This window comes from Quercus robur, chromosome 2, assembly GCF_932294415.1.
Source record: "Quercus robur chromosome 2, dhQueRobu3.1, whole genome shotgun sequence".
Taxonomy (NCBI): Eukaryota; Viridiplantae; Streptophyta; class Magnoliopsida; order Fagales; family Fagaceae; genus Quercus; species Quercus robur.
Window position 1 is genome coordinate 90,608,493 of NC_065535.1, and position 21,553 is coordinate 90,630,045.

At 32.2% G+C, this 21,553-nt stretch overlaps 1 protein-coding gene across 1 annotated transcript; it reads left to right on the forward strand.

Annotated features, from left to right (window-relative positions):
• Nucleotides 1–7,976: 7,976 nt before the first annotated feature.
• LOC126715753 (uncharacterized) lies at nt 7,977–16,162 on the forward strand. The gene is made up of 6 exons (XM_050416529.1): nt 7,977–8,148; nt 8,262–8,288; nt 8,405–8,467; nt 15,598–15,676; nt 15,766–15,811; nt 15,897–16,162. The coding sequence occupies exons 1-6, from the start codon at nt 8,107–8,109 to the stop codon at nt 15,904–15,906; spliced, it is 267 nt and encodes an 88-aa protein (XP_050272486.1). The 5' UTR covers nt 7,977–8,106; the 3' UTR covers nt 15,907–16,162.
• The last annotated feature ends 5,391 nt before the right edge of the window (nt 16,163–21,553 follow it).

Genomic DNA, 21,553 nt, shown 5'->3' on the forward strand with positions numbered 1-21,553 from the left:
ACGATTACTGTAACAATTTTCTATTTTACACAATTATAGTTGAACTAATGTGGGAGCTTTTAGGGGCTTGAATTTGTAAATTGTACTCTTTTGCTATTTTGCAATGACTAGTGTAATTGTTATGATCCTAATGTTCCACATTGCTTAAGTGTAAGCTTAAATATGTGTTTATAAGCTCTTGGACACCCTCCCTTTGCAAGCCGGTTTTCAAGAGTGAGTTCTACCCATGGGTTTTTAACATTTGGTATTAGAGTTAACCACCACCCCAAATAATCAAATGTAGCTCATTGAGTATGGCGATCAAATGAGTTGTGGCTTTATGGTTGGATCCCGAAGGGGGCAACCTAGAGGCTAAATTAAAAACTAATAGGTGAGTGGAGCCACCAAAAGAGAAAAGGCTACTATCAGATCAATGTCACTAGAGTGATCCGTCATGGATGCCGACTACGAAATGTGGTGGTATGTTATGATCCTAGTGTCCCACATTGCTTAAGTGTAAGCTTAAACATGTGTTTATAAGTTATTGGGCACCCTCTCCTTCCAAGCCGATTTTCAATGGTGAATTCTACTCATAGGTTCCTAACAGTGAGTGCTTTTAATTGAAAAATTATATAACATTTGAAAACTTAAGTTTGGGGATTTTTAAATTTTACATTTTTTGAAATCTTAAAATTTTGATTTTACCATCCAAAATTATATTTTGTTTAGTGACTACTTCCTAACAATAAGATTGAGTCTTTAACCTGATAACCACTTTAGCTCACACTTTCCATCTTCGCGGCAAGCTATCAAAAGCCCCCCATCCATATTTTCTATTAAGTGCCACAAACTTGTCACACATGCTTAATTCATCAAATAAAATAATGTCATGTGGCATAATGAAAATGACTTGATATTATTTTATTGGAAAAACTAAACACGCATAGCAGGTTTATATGGCACTCAATGGAAAATATGGACAGAGGTGCTACTAATGCAAACCAAACATAAATTCAGGAGATGAAAAATTCAAATTTCAAAAAGTATAAAATTCAAAGATATCCAAATTTTAGAAGTGTAGTTTGCTATTTGGCAAAAAAAAAAAAAAAAAAAAAAACGAATCATAGTTGTATGAACACGTTTTGCAGCCCAAGCCCAAGATGTTTGAGATATTGGCCCAGTGAACCCAGTACAATAAATTTGTAGAGAGTAAATCAAAGAACTAAGCCCTAATGAATTTGATAACGGCTAGTATGGGTTTAGAGGATGATCAAGCAAAAACAAGGAATATAAAGCTGAATCTATTCCCTATCCGAGGAGGGAAGTTTTTCATATAGATCAATAACAGTTGAGTACAAATACAATTTTGATTGCTATAGTATTCTTTCTTTATTTTTCTAATCCCCTCCTCATGGAGGGTCTCTTACATTATATAGCTCCCTTTGGACCATCTTGATCCTACACTTGTTAGTCATTTGAGCTCTTACTTGAGTACATGTCCCATCAGACACTATCTTTGACTTTCTGTGAGTTGTGGTAGTTAAGGCAGCACTGTTCAGGGGTCTTCTTCACATAAATGCAGTTAGAAAAGTAGTTGCAGTGCATTTAATGTGGTGGTAGCAGTTTTCCCTTAGATATTTTTGGGTTCCCCTCCTTCTTGTATGTTCATGATACACGTCTTTATCATTGGAGCTTCTTGGAAGGTCCCCCTGACTATCGGGACATACATTTGAGTTGTACCTAGCATATCCGAGGAGTTATTCCTTCTCGGACCACCCTCCCATTTGTATCTTACTCATTAGATTCTAAACTTGACCCATCCAACACCATTCGTTTGTTCTTGGATTACTATGCTCTCGGCCAAGGCCCAAGGCCCAATATACAATTTGGGCCATTAACCCTACAATAGTCATAACATTTTTTGAAGTTATAATGTTAATACCTATCTCACATTAAATGCATTGAAGTTTTGACATTTGTTTGGTAACCAAATTAATAATAAAATAAAATAAGCTTTTTACTTTTGAGAAGTAATAAAAAATAAAAAAAATAAAAAACTTTTAAAAGGTAAGAAATAACAAAACAAGGAAATAAAGAAGCTTGTATTTTCATTTTTAAAAATCTAATTAGCTCATGGTAAATTACATATTTCTACCTGATGATACACAAAAATTGTCAGTGAACTGATTGTCCACAAGCGCTCCAATGAGGTGCCTGAGAAATAAGAAAACCATGAACTAATAGAGAGCACCGGTGGGGTGCTGGCCAAAGACTCTCTGAAAGTTAAGTTAGTGAAAGAATAATCACTAAGAACTTAATAGTATTAGAGCTAGAAATTTTCTGTGTACCTTGAAGAGAAGGAGGTCTGGTGCTTATATAGTGGTGTAAGGCCTAATCAAGATCCCTTATATGAAGTGTCTTTCCTTATGGGGAAGATCTTGGAGTTAAGGTTCCAGGATCTTAAGGCTCTTCTTACCATATAAAAAAGATATGAACGTATAATATTGTCTTTGGGCGTGGTGTGCAAGTTATTTCCATGTAGAGACTCACGAGTGTAGAACAAGCAAAGATTGGTGGGACCCACCATGCTCAACCATCAGCATGGTCATTCATTCATCGATATGGTCATCCGTCCCTTGGCATGGTCGCTTTGTCCGCTGCAATGTGGGTGAACATTACGCAAGGGTCTCATGGTGCCCAACGTATTCCTTCATCGGCACATGTAGTCCTTCGTCGGATGGTCTTTACGCATGAGCCAACTGTCGGTTTAACTAGGTGACACCTAACGGACTGCTTAGGAGGTGGACGGTTGCTACCCAAAGAACCGTGAGAGACGTTCATTCATCTTGACAGATGAGAAAGGTTTTATTGGACAAAAATGCCCTTATCACTACCATATACTTCTATCCCATTTCCAATGGCTCCCTAATTATTAATTTCCTCCATTTACACCCTAATTTAAGAGAGTTGTATAATATAACTCCTATCTTTTAAATTGAGAATTAAATTAGATAAAAAATGTGATTTTTCATTATAACCAATAAGGGTATTTTTATTAAGGCAAAATTTAGATTGTAATCAAATCCCATGGATATTAGCACATATTTCAGCTTCTTTGTTGATGTCAATACTCTTTAATGGGGGGAAAATCTTGAAATTCAACGAGTTGTTGCCTCTTTATATTTTAATATCTAAGATTTAAACCCTCATTCTCCCGATTATTGGGGGGAAAAATGCTTATTAACGATGATATAGATATCATTTAACTATTTAAGAATAAACCAAACAACTGAGAAACATATCGCTCTAGATATGATATGGACCATATTTTAGGTTGATATTTAAAATTCGGTAAATCCATGTGCTTTCTTATAATATCTTTAAGGATAATTATTATTGTAAAAAATATAAATTAAAATGATAGTTTTTGAAACTTTTTTTTTTCTTTTTAGTTAAAAAAAAAAAAAAAAAAAAACTAAATCATTAAGAACATTACTTTGTAACTATTTAAAAAAAAAATGTATTTAGATGAGTTACAAACAAATGTTATCATGATACTTGCAGCATTTCGTTCGCTGATTAATTAGATTAAATAAGATCTAAGATTCTAAAGCGCTTGCCTATATATTTTCTGAAAAGAGAGGAAGTATAGGACAGTTTTTTTTTTTTTTTTTTTTTTTTTTTTTTTTTTTTTTGAGGGATTGTATAGTTAATTAGTTATTGACATTGTTAGGCTCAAGCTCTTGTTCATGCATGCGTGTTGGCTCATTATTATGGTCTCAAAATTATTACTATTATTATTATTATTATTATTAGATGCCAAGCTAGTTATTGATGTAGACCAGGCTTCAAATGTTTTTGCTATCATTGTTGCTGATTGCAAGGATGGGGATTAAACGCATTCCTTTGGTTAAAATATAACATTGTTATGGCCTTATAGGAAAGGCATATAAGTGTGCTAGATTTGGAGTTTTGCTTTCTGGGGATTTTGTTGTTGGGAAAAGTTAATGGATCCCTATAATCCTAGTTAACTAGTCATTTCAGAAGAAATACCCACAAACTAATGCCTCGTGTTTCTAAATGTCGGAATGAAGCTTCATATTATTAATCAACAATGACTCTAATACTCTTTCTCCAAAAAAAAAATGAAAGAAAAAAAGACTCATCCTGATTTGGATTACTGCTTTTAATATTGGGTAGAAAAATGGTTCTTTTATCATACATGATTCTCCCGCTTGGTCATAACTCCGTGTCATTTGGTTATGAATAGCAAATTGCGACCAAATATTTTGTCTCCCAAGTTTCCTAGCAAAAGACTTTTTCTTTGTTATTGACTTACTACTACGTTGGGTTAAGATAAGCCTTATTGCTCATGGTACGATACAATTCTGTTGACTTGTTTTTCTATGCTCACTATTTATACCTCTTGATCAACTTTCCTCTAATTGCTATTTTCTTCTTTCTTGATCCAAGTAACATCCCCATCATTTTCATTAATAAATAAATGAAATTACAATATTTGAATATTGAATTACATGATTTTGATATTGAACTACATGATTTTGATTTTCACTTCTTCTTTCTTGATCCAAGTAACATCCCCATCATTTTCATTAATAAATAAATGAAATTACAATATTTGAATATTGAATTACATGATTTTGATATTGAACTACATGATTTTGATTTTCACGAATGGTATGCTACAATGTTTGAATATTTCACTCGTGATTTGACCTAAGTCGCAAATGACTTGTGAAATCCAGTGTGTCCAAGACTCTTCAAATTCCAGCATATGCTTCTTGTGTGGCCTGTTTCGCGAGTTGGCACTTGCGAGTTAGTCATGAAATCCTCATTTTCATAGAATCTTCACCAAACTCTCACACACAACCCTTGCATTAAATCCCACAAAAATACAGGGAAATGATTGAACATAATTACAATAAAATTTAACACAAAATTAAAGCCAACAAAAACATAGTTGTAAATCACAATTTACAAAACTCTTAATTATAAATTGTCATTTGTGATTTTTTTAAAAAAAAATAAAAAATACGAATAATTAAAAAATTAATGCTAATAATGCATTGTTGTCAACATCTAGTATTGATATTTCAATTTTCTTAAATCTTTGAACAAAGAACTTTGACCCCCTAAGTTTGAATCCTAGTTTCGTTCATGCTAAGTAGGTATATACATTTTCGGCTATGAAGTCTAATAACTTTGAAACCTGGGATTCTTAATTTTCTCATACGGTAATGACTTTGAACAAGAGGAAGAATCCTATCATATTCTTGACATTTCTTACTCTTGGATTTCTTGACTGAAAGGCCAACCTCATCACAATCAAACCCGTGACTTTTCCCAATTGCAATATGGCGCAATGTTAATGGACATGTCAGAATTATTTAAAAAAAAATAAAAAGAAAAATTTTAGTTACAAAATTGGTTGTAATCTAAGGATATAACATTACTGTGGCGTGTGAGTTTATCGAAAGAAAGAAAAAAAAAAAAAAAAAAAAAAAAAAGATATAACATTACTCATTAAAATAAATATTACTATATATTTTAAAATTTTAATCGTTGAATTGTATGTTTTTTACACCCTTAATAGTAATGTCAAATTTTGTGTCAATTGAATATTATTTACTATATGATCTATAAGCTCATATTTTATGCATAATTTTAAATTACAAAAACTTGCAATTTAAACAATTTGTTGATGACATAACTATTGATTTTTAATTTTCTAGAACTTTTGCAAGTATTGAGGATATATGAATAAGATATAATCCAATGGTAGATTTTTCAAAATTTACCTCCAATAAAAAAATATTGATTAAGAATGTAGTTTTAGACTACAACCAATTTTGTAACTAATTTTTGTTTAAAATGGACAAAATTTAGTTACAAAATTAGTTGTAGCCTAAGACTACAACCTTACTTAATAAAATAAATATTACTATATATTTTAAAAATCTAATCGTTGAATTACATAATCTTTACACTCTTAATACATATGTCAAATTTTGTGTCAATTATGTGATCTATAAGTTTATATTTTATGCATAAATTTAAACTACAAAAACTTGTAATTTAAATAATTTATTGATGACATAATTATTGATCTTTAATTTTATAGAAATTTTGCAAGTATGGAGGATATAAGAAGAAGATGTAATCCAATTGTGGATTTGTCAAAATTCACTTCCAATAAAAAAATATTGGATAAGGTTGTAACGTTACATTATAACTAATTTTGTAGTTAAATTCTATACAAATAAAATAAAAAAAAAAATTGGGATTTGGACTAAATTCATAGAAAAGCTCAAATTCCCCTCCAACCATACCGATTGGGCTTTACCCCAAAGTCCATATGTTTTTTTAGGGTTGGGCTCAATACTCTTCACTTCATAGAACAGGCTCATCGGCCCTTATCTTTTCTAAATCACACAATGGATTCATGGCAACGTTGTTTCATCGCCTCACTGATTGGGCTCATGGCCCATATATTCTCCACGTCATGATTCAACTTATGGCCTGTGCTTCATTTTTATGGAATTGGGGTTAAACCTGCATCTTGCTATGTCATCACAAATTGGTTGGTATCATGGCCCATATTATTGCCCATCTCATTTGATTGGGCTGGAAATGGAATCCCATATTTTTTCTCCTCAAGGGATCAAGACTCAAGGATCACATTATTTCTCTTGTCTCTTCATGGAAGGCTTCGCAATAAGATTGGTTAATTTTATTTTATTTCGAACGTAAGAATCAAGCTTAATATTAAGTTATATTAGTTACTAACTAGTGTGATACACAAAAAAAAACTTTGCATAAATGTATAATATATTATGAAACAAATGAGATATATTACTTAATAAGTTTTAATAAATAAGCTTTTATAATTGGGCCTATGAATCAAGTCAAATTCGCCGCAATTACTAACACATGTTTTTTAAACATAAGACTTAGGCTTGAGATTAAGTTATATTACACGTTATTATCAACAAAAAAAAGAAAGAAAGTTATATTACACGTAATAAATTTTTTTTTTTTGATAAGATATAATAATTTTTTTTTATTGAACGTTCTCATACTACTTGATATTTTCTTTTAGAGAGTTTCAATTTCATACTACTTGATTAGGTGTGTGTAAAATTTTTTATTCATTTATAAATCTACATTAATGATTAATAATTAAATTATTGTTAATATACCAATAATTGCACAGTCCAGTCGCACCTATCCCCTTCCCCTCCCATTTTCCGTGGATTTGATCCTGCCTCTCCCCTTCTAAAATTAGCAACAATAATAAATTTGATATTATATTAATTTATTTTATTAAATAAAGTAATTTTTATTTATAAACTTATAAAAATTAGATTTATTAATCTTGTAATGTAAGAAATTATATATATGATTTTCACTAATACGTGGATCATATAAATTACCAATAAATTAATTACCAATAAGTTTTTTTTTTTCATAAAAAAATTACCAATAAGTTAAAAATAATTGGTTGATATCTTGAAACTTATTTACAAATTTAGAAAATCAAATCTCAAATCTATATAAAATTATAAATACACATTTTATGTGTGTATATATATTTAATTGAGTTTTATATTTATAAGTTTATTAATAAACACATTACCTTGTTTGAACTTAACTCAAAAGCCTATTTAATTTATTTATTAAATAAATAAATATAAACAAAATATTTTTTAGATGAAATTGAGCTATTTGTAAAACCGTTAGAAAATCCAAGTAAAGGGCCTCACTACCTCGCTAGGCAATGGTTGAACCCAATTTCAGACTTTCTTTTTTCTTTTCTTTTTTTTTTTTTTTTTTTTTTTTTTTTTTTTTTTTTTTTTTTTTTAACTTTGTAGCAGGCCAGATGTGAAATAAATGGATCAAATAAAATTTCGAACCCCAAAAAAATAAGAACTGTGAAACGGAATTTAATATAAAACGACGCCGTTTCTAGGAAAAAGAAAAAACCCCGAAAAGTCTAAAACCCTTCTCTTTGAGTCTGTGACCTAGTTCTCCTCATTCACATTCTCGATTTCTCTCTCTCTCTCTCTCTCTCTCTCTCTCTCTGAAGAACCATCGAATTTGGCAGCCATGGCGAGCACCAAAGTTCAGAGGATTATGACCCAACCCATTGTAAGCTCACTCCTTTACTTTCGTTTCTCAGTATTTGTTTGTTTTTTTTCCTATGTTCACTCACTCTTTTCCCTTTTTTGTTGTTTGGTTTCTTGGGGTTCGTGCGGCGCCAGAACCTGATTTTCAGGTTTCTTCAGAGTGTAAGTCTTTGTTTTTGGCTTCTGGGTTTGCTTTGATTTGGTTTTTCTTTAATGGGTCTTGGAGCTTTTGTGCTAATTTTTGCTCTTTTTTATGTTTTGGTTGGAAATTGGTACAGAAAGCTCGCATTCAGATTTGGCTTTTTGAGCAGAAAGACCTGAGGATCGAGGGCCGAATCATTGTAAGTTTATGTCTAACTTTGTAAATCTTGTATTTTTTTATTTATTTTTATTACCACTAAATTTTTCTATGGTTTGTAGATTTTGAAATTTTTTTTTTTTTGGTTATTGGTTTTGTGGTTTAGCTAGCTTGAGAATAATTTTTAAAAAGTCTATAATTTTTAGGGAAGATTAAATTTGGGAAGTGTTTAAAATTGGAGCGACATAAATTTTGTGGTGCAAGAAGGATGTGTTAACATGTAAAATGTTTTTTGGTGTGATTGGAGGGTTAATTTCATGACTGATACATTTGATGAAGGAAGTGAGAATGTTACACAATGTCTAAGACTTGTTCTAGAGTTGTCATGCTGGTAGATAGATTAGTTGGAATACTTGAGTGAAATGATTCATGAAATTGCTTTCTCAGGTTTAGGGTTGGATAGCACCAGTTCGGCCTATGATATAGTGATTTACTAAAAGGAGAGATTTATATTACCTTGTTTATAAGTAAGGATTGGTTTGCAATGTTTATAGTTAGTAGGGACACATGGGAGCTCTCGTCATCTATAGCATTGTGGCCAAACCAGGAAATTTAGAAGCATGGTACTAAATATTACTTATTTCAAGCTCAAAATTTTATCAAGAGTTTTAAATTCTTCATTTGATGAGCATTTCATTTGGGAAATTTGTCTTATACATATGTCAGTTAAGTAACCTGTAACCATGTAGAAATAAAATCCTAGTAATAGAAAACTTAAAAAGCTGCTGGTTGAGGGATTATTAGGGCTTGTTTGGTTATGTTTTCATAAAGTAGTTTTTAAAACTACTTATAAAAAAAAAAGTAGTTTTTAAAACCTATTTCTAGAGAGCAATAAGAAAGCTCCAAAAGCATAATTTTTTCAATGGTTTTTTTTTTCTTAGACTGAAAACCAAAAATAGTTTTAGGAAATTCTATTTTTTTAGAATAATTTTCTGAAATAAGCTTTGAAAGAGGGGGACTAATTAAGTGTGATGTGTCCTCTCTATATCTCCATGCACTTGATCTCTAATAAGTTGAGATGTATTGGTCTTTCTTTTCTGTCATACTTTCGAAGCTCTCATTTATTTAAACAATGCATAGCTCTGCCAAAAAAATAAAAAACCGCCTTATCCTTATGTTTTGAATGAAATATTGGCTACTCTAGAAAAAATATTTTCGGGTCACTGAGATTTTTTTTGCTATCTTTTTATGATTAAAGTATATCATAGGTAAACATAGTCAGCTTGGATATTGAAGGAACAATATCTTTTCCTGATACTTGACCTCTTGAACTAACTGCATATTTGTCAATACTGATGGCTTCATTTGTTTCATTATAATTTATGGATTGATTATCAAACTTCATACATTTCTGCCATGAACTTGCCCTTATTTCTTAGTTTTTTTGTTTTGATAAGTAATTAACTTCATTGAAAAATAGATGAAAAAATACAAAGCACACAGGCATTATGATATAGCAACAACAAAAAATCTAAACTAACTAGCCATGAAAGTACAAAAATCAATTAAATCATGCAAAGAATTAAGAATAGAAACACTTGTAGCATTTTCCCACTCAAACAGTGTCTAAAATAATGAAAGTTTCAAGTCGTGAATCAATCTTTCATCCCCTTTAAAAGTATGCCCATTCCATTCCCTCCAAATACCCCATATTCAGAATTGAGGGATCATACTCTAAAGCTCCTTAATTTTGTGTCTGTTGAACTTGCTTGACCAACTAGCTAGAAGCTCCACAACAACACACGGCATGACCCTATGAACCCCAAATAAAGAACACACCACATCACATAACTCTTGAGCTACAGGGCAGTGTAGGAGCAGTGATCAATAGTCTTCCCACCAATCCACAACAACCACTTGCTGCCTCTGCAAATTATCAACAGTCAAAATTTTCCCCAATGTCGCAGTCCAAATGAAAAAACTCAACTTTGTAGGAACTTTCGGTTTCCACAATGAAAGAACTTATTGTGTGGTTTTTCAGTACTGTTGGCTTTATTTTCATTATTATCTATGCATTAATTTTCTATTCTGAAAGTTTTCTGCCATGAATTTGGCATTGTGATTTAAGCTTTTGGTTATTTTATTTCTTTGAAGATTATTTGGAGTAGCAAGTATGGTCAAAATAAAAACTTCATTGATGTGCTCATTTAGAAATTTTAGATTGGAATCGTCCTCTAAAGTATATTAAGTTAATTAAGGATCCTTAATGTATGACTAAATTGTAACTAGTGTGAAGACAAATGGAGTATTACAAGTGAGTCTCTTATCACTATAGGTTTGCTTCAAGGATCAACATTCAGTCCATAGCTCTTTGCTCTAGTGATGGATGAGCTCATCAAATCGATTCAAAAGGAAGTCCCTTGGTGTGTGCTTTTTGCAGATGATATAGTTTTAGTAGATGAAATTAGTGGTGGAGTTAATGCCAAGATAGAAATTTGGTGAGACATTTTATAATCTAAAGACTTTCGATTAAGTAGGACTAAAATAGAGTACATGGAATGTAAGTTTAGTAAAAGTAGAAACAAAGAAGAAGGGATTGTAATATTTGATGGTCAAGAGATACCTAAAAAACAAAAGCTTTTGATATAATGGCTACATAATCCATAAAAAATGGAGAGACTGAAGAGGATGTGAATTATAAATTAAGAGCAGGTTGGTGGATGAAGTAGAGAAGTGAATCAAGAGTATTATATGATCATAGAATGTAGGTTAGAAGGAAAAATTCTATAAGATTGTTATAAGACCGGTTATGATTTGTGATATTGAATGTGGGATTGTTAAGAGTTAAGAAAATTTAAGAGTTAAGAAAATTTAAGTGTAATTGAAATGAGAATTTTAAGATTGATAATTGGAGTTATACGGAAGTATAGGATTTTTGATAATTAGATAGTTACAATGAGGGAGGGGGGGACCCTGGATGCTATAGAAACACCAGGAGGTGCCAACTAGTTGAGCTATAAGTCTCTTGATAAGTGGATATATATGGAAATATAGGATTTGAAATGAGGAAATTCGGTTAGAGATAGGGGTGACCCTAATTGATGAAAAGATGAGGGAGAGTTGCTTGAGATGGTTTGATCATGTTTAGAGGAGCGAGATTAATGCACAAATGAGAAAGAGTGAGTTGATTCAAGTTGAAGGAACAAAGAAATGTAGAGGAAAACCAAAAAACAAAATTAGTAGAATTAGTAAAAAAAGATATCTCAATTAAGGAAGTAACAAAGAGTATGACTTTGGATAGAATTTTATTTTTGATAATTTGATAGTTGGGGGAGATGGGATTTGGACATCCCTTAGAAACATTAAGAGCTACTAGTTGAGCTACAAGGCTCTTAACAACTTTGGATAAAATGAAATGGCAGAAGAGATTACTTGTAGTTGATCCTAACTGTATCTATAGCCGACCCCAAAGAGTTTGGGACTAAGGCTTGATTGTTGTTGAATCATCCCAAAGTTTTGCAGCATTGGCTGTCATACATGTTTAAAAATAAAATGGTTGAGGTTCGTAGAAAGTTTTTGTATGTGGAGAGCTGTGATTTAGAGCTAGAATTTTTTTATTAACATATATGATAAGTACTTTTGCTATATATTTTGATTTTCAAACATATCTGTGGGACAATATTGTCAAAATTCCATCTTAAGAACTTTGAAATCTTTGTAAACATGTAATTTCTTGGTTTGCCTTTCTGTCCATGACTGTGGCCTATTCTTATTTTACTTATTAGCATCAGTATTCTATAGATTTCTTAGATCAATGTACAATGGATTTTGTCTAATTTTGGCTGTTGAGTGAAATTTGATGCACAGAATTGCACCAAATTGGTCATGCATAATAAGATGTAGGTTTCGACCAAAAATGGCAAAATAGCTGACCGATGTGGTGCAATTATTAACTGTTGACATTTGGGTATAAAGCCAATCAGCTAAATTGTTGGAGTTCCAATGGGAATGCCATTGTGTGGTGATCCTACTTTTCAGATGTAATGATGTATACTCTTTTGAGGCTTGCCCTTACAAGAGACTTGGGGAATGTATGTTATGAAACAATTAAAAGTTTTTATCCGAAAATGAAGCTATATGCTTTAAAGGTGGAGTAATAGAACATTCTTGTTCCCCCCATGGGGATATTTTTGTTGTGTATAATTTGATTATGAGCTACATCTATTTACCTATGGCTTCGTTTCATGTTAGTATGGTAGCCCTGGTCATTTCTTACATCTCCCACCCCCATCTCTCACAGTCTCACTATCTTTAACTGACCCAAAAATAATTGGGAATATGGCTTGGTTGAGTTGGCTAATATAGAGTATAGACATACTAATATTTTTTTGATTGGTAAGTTACAAATGCACCTAATTAGTCTTGAACTCAGTACCCCACCCTCTACCTAGCACATAGAGGAGGAGGAGGTGCCAATTGAGCTAGAGCTCATTGGCAGTAGAGACATACTAATATTACATGATTATTTTTCTTTTCTTTTTTTCAACAATCTGACTTTCTTTTCATTGCCAAGAGGCTAAAGCCTCTTTCTTACTCAAAAGCTGAAGTCTCACATGGATTGGAGTCTTCATTCCATGGCGGCCTTTTTGGACCCCTTCATTGCCTCCTATCTATAAAGTTCTTCTATTCATCTCCAATTCTGCCATCATTATAATCATAAATAGAGTTTGTCACCTCAAATGTTTGATATGGTATACACAGCATGAGCAGATATGGTTATGAGGGATGGCAACTTGGAGGGTTTTCTACATGGATCCCATTCCTCACCCTTGCCTCGCTCAAAGACCTCTGTCCCCTGTCCCCCACCTTAGGTGGTAATTACTCAGTGTGTCCTTGCCCCATGGGGATTTGTACCCCCTCCCCAAATTCTGAAAATTTCTGATAAATCCCAAATTTTAACCATATATCCTTCATAAGATCCAAAGCTTTTCCCTTTTTCAATCCTTATCTTGAACTATTTTTTTATAAGGTTTGGCCCCAAAGGAGAAGTGGATAGGGAGATCCAAACTTTTTTATGAGGTTTGGGTCCCAGCCAATTTCCACAAAGTGAGAGAAATGAACTAACTGTGGAGGGCAATCAGGCAAGGTGATGATGCTCGGGGGCTGAAGCTCAAGCAGCCAATGTTGTTTCTCACTGAACCAATACTACCCATCTTGAAGCCACTACTGGTCTTCACGAAGCCCTTCTACTTGAGAAACCATCGGATCTCAAATCTTTACAGTTTTGAGGGGTTTGTAGTTTGGGAATTGGGGATAGGAAAGTGTGGTGAGCTAGAGTGTAGTGATTGTTGAAGACATCTCAAAGAGATGGGGGAGAGGAAGACATGGATGTGTGTGTGTGTGAGAGAGAGAGAGAGGCATCTGTGGCATGAAAAGCTCTGAGAGAGAGAGAGGCATCTGTGGCATGAAAGGCAACAAATTCTAGACATAAGAGTATATAATTGAGGAGTGTTTTGGTAATATTATGAACTCATTAAATTTAAATATATTCTGAGGCACGGCAGGGCAATCACAACATGTCCCCTCTTGATCTCACTACTAATTATTTTGCAAAACAGTCCCCACCCTGTACACTTCATGGGGCGGCGGTATTTGCTACACCTAATGGTTTCTAATCAGTGCACTTATCAAAATGGTTTCTAATCAGTGCATATGGTAAGATATTCACTCACCCATCTGTATCAATCTGTTCACAAATATTTTAATGGCTACAAGACTACACAGTTTTGCTTTTGCTTTCCTATATTCTCCTTACATATATACTTCTTAGTCAAGTAGTTCACTTTAGCTCATGCCTTGACAGTCTTATATGGGGTAGCTGGCTTGATGGAGACTGCAAGCTGAACGTTTGTATGCCACCTTCACTGCTGCAATTAAGTGCCTGACTTTGCTAGAAAAAAGCTAGTCCTTGAGATTTGTCAATCAGTTGTTAGGGTGCACATAGCAACTAATCCATGGCATGAAAATGCATTAATTTTTTATTCCTTACAAATTAAGGCCTTGTTAATATATGATGCAGATGTTTAAATTTTGGAGGTTATAAAATCTGGAGGATTCTTACTCATGATAATCTCATCAGGAGAGGATTCTATTTAGTTAGTTGGTGCTGTCTGTGTTGTGGGGACACATTGGATCATCTATTGGTACATTGTGATGTTACTTATGCTTTGTGGTGCTTTATCTTTGGAGCATTTAGGATTCAGTGGGTGTTACATAAGTGGGTGATTGATGTGTTGTTTGGATGGAAAAATTGGTTTGGGAAGCACTCATTGGATATTTAGAACCTTGTCCCTTTATGTTTGATGTGGACGTTGCAGAGGGAATGAAGCAGATACCCTTTTGAAGCTGCAGAAAGCTCAATGAAAGTTAAAACCAGTGATGATTAGAACTCTGTTTGAATGGTCTATGTGTCTTACAGATAGCAATTTCCTTTTTAGATTTCAAAGAATCACTTTACTTTTGTGCATAATTTTTTTTTAAAAATCTTTTTGGCTACTTTGTGTTCATTGTTGTGCACATGAAATAGTCTATTCTCTTAATAAAATACATTACTTAAAAAAATTAAAAAAAGATAAATAATAATAAAGCATTCAAGAAACAGTAGAAAAAGAAAGTTGGACCATTTGGCACGTTATCAGGTTTTGCACTCTGTTTTAGAACTAGGTTATCACTTGCACACCAGTTTCTACCTTTCTTCAGGGCATTATGTCTTTTTGTGTGTCTGTGCTTGTGCCTGGGAGTCCAAATAAAAATGAAAAATTTAACATCATTTTTGCTGCACCTTTTTAAATTCTTAAATCTCTTCACTCTGTAATACAATCAGTTTCTCAATAGATTTAGGGTAATAATTTCTTTAGAGACTTGCCATCTAGGAATGATAAATATTATATACAAAATGGTCAGCATTTCTATTTTCTAGCATCTTTCATAATTCCAAGTGAATAAATGTTGATTTGTTCAAATGTTAGTTTTTGTGCCCCTATGGGGATTTGACGAGTCCTTGCCATCAAGGAGTGATAGATATATTAAATAAAATGTCAGCATTTCAAGCATCTTTCATAATTATAAGTGAATAAATGTAAATTCATTTAATATAAATTTTGTGCCTTACAGGGCTTTGATGAGTACATGAATTTGGTTTTGGATGATGCTGAAGAAGTCAATGTCAAAAAGAAGAGCAGGAAATCTTTAGGTGGGTTCATTTTCTCACTACTTTTTCTGTGTATTGTATTTCATCTCCTAAATGTGTATACGCTGAAGTGGTTCATTTGTTTTGTTTAGGGCGGATTCTTCTCAAGGGAGACAACATAACTTTGATGATGAATTCGTAAGTTTATTGAAACCGCAACCGCCTCTCTCTCTCTCTCTCTCTCTCGATTTCTTCTCTTAACAATTTTCTTTTCAAATTACAGTGGAAAGTGATGATGATTCCAGCAATTGTGTAAATTGGCATCATGTTGCCTTTTCAATCAAATGGAGGTCTCTAGCATCTTTGTACTGCGGCTATGTTAGATACATCTTGGACATTTAAGTATGATTTATGTAACTTATAAATGATTTTCTATCCATTGAGTAGATACATTGGCACTGTAACTCTTATACATGGTTTGGGTTGGTGTAATATTCAAATGGCACAAGAAAGATTTGATTGAATCAAATGCTGCCTTGCTTTGATCTAGTTATTGGCCCACCCTGCAGCTAATTTTTTTTCTGTTGGATTAGGTGATCAATTGATGTGTTCATATTGCTCAAAAGGGCACTGTTTTGCTTCTAAGATCGTTTAACAAAAATTAATTAAGCAGATTTGTAGAGACTCTTGTGGCTTACATGCACTGAAAGTCTGAACTGATTCAATTTGGTTATGATCTTCACTCCAGACACATTGTTTAGTATCATTATGCTTCAATTGTCTTGGTAGCAATTTATAGTTTTCATATGATTTGTGGGAATGCTTTGAATTGTGAGACTGTATTTATATTGTATTGGATTGGGTACTATAATCTTTTGATTGTGATAATGTACAGAGAGGATGATGCCATGGAATATCCATTACAAGAACGTGTTCTCGCATTCTGTTAAAAGCCGTAGCCTAAGGAACCAAGAAAAGTTCATCATCTCGTGTTTGGTCTACAAGAATTTTTCAAATGCAGTGGGTTTTAGTTAGTTTAACGAGTAAAGCCTTTTGCTAAGAGCCTTGCAGCTCAATTAATTTGCATTGTATATGTTTTCAACAGAGATATCTAGAATTCAAAGCTTCAAATTCCCTTACCCCAACTATAGAGATATCAAAAAAGTATAAAATTAAAAACTAGCAAATCCTTTTGTCATTGAATAGAGAATATGGATTTGAATCCAGTAATATACCAAAAACTAACTGTTGTGTCAGTCTATCAATAATGTCATAGCTACAAATCCTTCTTATCTAACAAAAAAAACCAAAGCTTAATCAAATGAATGCATAAAACCAGCTTCAAACTCTTGTATATGAAGTTTCAATAATTTAACTAAATGATGAAAATGAAAAGAAGAAAAAAAGAGTGAAAGAAAGGATAGTGGCAGGGCAAAATGGTTGGGAGAGCTTTGGTGTGATTGAAATGAGTCAGTCAGCTGGGCCGGGTGTGTAGGAAGAAAGTGACTAATTAGAGAAATAGAAGGACCCAGTTAGGGGATTAGGGTTGGAATGGTGGAGGGGTCACGAATCTCGTCATGGTGCACCCCTTTGTCCTAAGTTAAGCATTTTGTATACCATATGTCTCCTCATCAGGTGGCAAATGCTTTGACCCTTTTGTTCTCTTTTTTCAGCCACTAATACTACTACTGATTACTGACTCATCCTCCACACATATCATATCATTTCTTTCCTTTCTCTCTTCCAAACCAACTAATACGACATACCTATCCTTGTATTCTTTTAGCTTGTTTGTTACTCCCCCCTCCCTTATTCCATAGCCTTTAAAGTTCGAACATTGTGTTCTTTTTCTTTGAAATGAATCATCATGTCTAATATTTGAGAGAGGGATGTAATATTTTGATTGTGGAAGCCTTGGATGACTGATTGAGTGAAACTTTCTAGTGGACAAACAATGGGTGCGAACTTAGATCATGTTTCAGACAGTATCAATCTTCACAACTTGTTTTTGTATTCAAGAAAATTAGTGGAAGCCTTAATGAGTAGTTTGAATTTTTGTGTTCGAATATGCCGTGGGAAAAATCCAATTTTCATAAAACTTAATATCCTTGAAGGCTCCACTTCACCAACTACTAGTTTTAAGGTTTAGGTATTTTTTACGGTAGCCCTTTTTATTAGGGGAAATTTCTATTGATATACTCGCTTATACACATAGTATATGCACTAAATTTTTTGAACTGAAATTGTGATTTTATGTGTAAAAGTGATAGGTATATATATACTAGTGTTTAAATGAGCGTGTGAAATAAACATTACTCTTTTAATACTTTGCATTTTCCACACCATTGGCTATAGTCATTATTGACAGGCTAAGTTCCCAACTTCGCATATTAAAATGTAGTACTGAATCATTGCACAAGATGTGCAGTTTTTTTTTTTTTTATTCATCAAAAAGATGTGCAGTTTTTAAATTCAATTTATTGTACATAGAGACAGACTGCAATTATTTGCGTAGGGACCTACACTTACTCCAATCTCCAAGGAGTGTATGGCTGCTTAAGATTTGAAAAATCATTTTAAGATGTTGGTTTGGAATTATGTATTGTGTAACTTTTGAAGATGTTTATTTTGATAAATTTGTCGTTGAATTATTTTTCTTCTTATACTTTCTTGTTTCCAAAATTTTATGATGAACAAAGACCAATAGCTAACTTATTTATAAAATATTAAAATGTTCAAAACTCAAGTTTTTTGCATTTTAAAACTCATGCACAAATGACGTTTTTTTTTTTTTTTTTTTTTTTCTAAAGTGAAACATTTCATGATTTCATTAACCACAAAAATTGAAATACAACAGAGATAATAGAAATACAAAGAAACCCCTAGCACTTCGACCTATCAACAAGGAGAAGGTGTTGGGGGCTCAGATTGCTCCCAAAGCTGGGATGTCCCAAGGTTTCTAACAACCTAAGCTAGCTCATGAGCCACTTTGTTGTAGTTCCTTTTCAGGTGCTTAACCTTCCACAAATCAAAAGAACAAAGCAGAGAAAATGATGAGTATAGATTATATAATAATTCTATTAATACAAATTTTGGCGCCATATTAATAGGTACATTACGCGTTAATAAGATCCTCTTCTTTTTAGTAGATTATGACACCCTTTGATAATATATTTTACGTGATGATCCTTTCCACTACCATCGGACAAAACTCCAAAAAGACTTTATGATTTAAAAGTGTTCAAATAAATAAATTCTGGTGTAATTGGCTAAATGATTGAATACTTATCGCTTACCTCAGCTAGTAACCAAAAAAAAAAAAAAAAAGTCAGTAACTAATATCCCAACATATTAAACGAATGCCTTACATGAAAAATTCTCAATGTAAATTATTTTATTTAAATATCCATTCTTGCATAATGTAGAATTTCTACATTATACTGATATATATATATATATATATATATATATATTTTTTTTTTTTCTATTCACTTTGGTCCCATTGTGATTAACTTTTAGTTTTGCCGCTCTTCCTTTTTTGACTAAAACAGTAAAACCTTTACTAAACCTTTACTAAAGTGACTTTGCTGTGATTGCAATGGCACAGACAGAGCTAGGCTCGCAAAGATTGATGGCGAAAACTCGAGTTAAAAGAACTTCACGACATGATTGTAGTGCGTTCACGTTATGCACATTTTTAGGGTTCTTATGCTCTTTCAGTCTTTCTTATCTCAAATGGGTCGAAGGGCGAAAGTGATGCATTTGTCCTGTCCATGCGCATGGAAGGAACAATGTGCTTACTCTTCTTTGCTTTCACCATATGAATAACAAAACAAAAGGGGTTGCTTTTGTTGAAGAATTAGAGATTATCTGCAAGAAATATTCTTATAAAGTAGTGATGGTTCAGCTAAAAAATATACATGTAAAGTAGTGATGGGACACTAGGAAACCAAATTTTTGTTTATGTTTTTCTTTATCTAGTGTTGAAAATAAATTAAACCAAGTATCCAACATCAAAACTAATATCAGTACAAACAATGTGTGAATGTTCCATGCATGGAAATACTTTCAAATAGTGAATAATTAGTGCAATGTACTCAACAAACAATATTAGACCACCAACGGGTGTGGTACAATTGGTAGGTGACTGTTGAGACTTCACCACATCGCAGGTTCGAGTTCCTGCAAAGATTGTAATTGCAATTTCTGGTAAGTTCCAGAAACTAATAGAGCTTGGGGTGTGTGTGAGTTCGAGGTCTTCGAGCTCCGGTTTGAGTTAGTGATACTCATGAGCTTATCTAAATGTACTGTGAGACGTAAGACAATGATTGCCATACGCGAGTCCTTTTATTTATTTTTTTTTCTCAAAAAAAAAAAAAAAACAATATTTGTATATCATACATTTTTATTTAATCTGTATCAATAAATAAAAATTCAAATTAGAAAATTTGTAAGAAATAATATACCTAATTTTATTAAAATTCATTTAGAGAAAATTTAACTTAATTTAATATAATAAAAATAATTGTATTGGGTTTGCTTTATCCAACAAGACGTGAGTGGAATTTAAAATAAATAAATAAATAAAAATTCAAATCCTTTCATTTGATATTAGTTATATATACATACATATATATATATATATATATATATATATATTATGCTACAAATAATTAAAACAAACAAATTGTTACAATTACAAACCATCCATAATTTAGATTGTAGAATCTCCAGGAGTTGTACCAACAGATTGGGTTGTAAATAACCCAAGTTGAGTCAAATATTAAAAAATTTAGATTGTTCATTCATTTTTATTTTAAACACAAGCCAAATTTGAAGTTGTTGCAAAATTAGATTACATATTTAAAAATGGTTTAATTTATTGTTAAATAAGTTTGAACTTGTTTACAGGCTACTTGATCAATTTATTCTTTTATCGCATATAGTAAATACTACAACTAAAACTTCTCTTCACAAATCTATACTAATAATTAATCATTAAATTATAGTTGAATATATTATTTGACTTAAATAGACATATGATTTTTGTTTATGAGCTGATAAATTACAAATAAAAATTTAATATCTTATAATCTTATTTACAAACTTACACAATCCAATATTAAATTTATAATTATATATATATATATGTATATAAATAACATATAATATTTATTACAACAAACATGGACTATGATGAAAAAATCTAGTAAGGAAAAATAATTTCATCTCTAAATGATAACATTTAGTGAGGAAAAACAAAATTCATCACCAAACACTATTAAAATTTTAAAGATGGTGACGAAATCAATATATCCTCTTTAAAGATATTCAAATTGGGGACAAAATTTTTGTTTTGTTGCTATAGGTCATGAAAAAAAGAAGAAGGCACCGTTACAATTTTTAGGCCATGAGATGTATAGGCGTATATGGTGATGAAATATTTTATCTCAAAAGTGAAATCTAGGGTGACAAAAGATACACATCGTCAAATACTTACTAGAGGTATTGAAATCCTAATCTCCTCACCCAATATGTAAGAATTTAGGTATCATTGGTCACGAGATAATTTTTCATCTCCTATTTGTAAAAAATAAAAGGGTGCAGTGCTAATTGCTTGACGCTAGAGTACTGAAATTTATTTATTTATGATTTTTGTGTAAAAAGTGCAAATTAATCCCTAAATACCTTATCACTCTCTCTCTCTCTCTCTCTTCCTAAAATTTTATTACATTTGTTTCTTCCTTCCTCCAGTTTCTTCCTTTCATTTTGTAAAACTCAACTTCTTCCTTCCCCACATCAGTAGGTATGTACTCCAATCATTCATTTTGTATTCTTCAAATTTTAAAGTCTTTTTTACTCTGTTCTTTTTTTCTTTTTCTTTTTCTTTTTTTAAATGTTTGTATGTTTTTTTCCTTATAGATAAAATTCTCTAATTTA

Coding starts and splice junctions, on each gene's coding strand:
- LOC126715753 (XM_050416529.1), top strand. CDS start 8,107: ATGGCGAGCACCAAAGTTCAGAGGATTATGACCCAACCCATT. Junction 8,149..8,261: donor GGATTATGACCCAACCCATT/GTAAGCTCACTC, acceptor GTGCGGCGCCAG/AACCTGATTTTCAGGTTTCT. Junction 15,677..15,765: donor GAAGAGCAGGAAATCTTTAG/GTGGGTTCATTT, acceptor TGTTTTGTTTAG/GGCGGATTCTTCTCAAGGGA.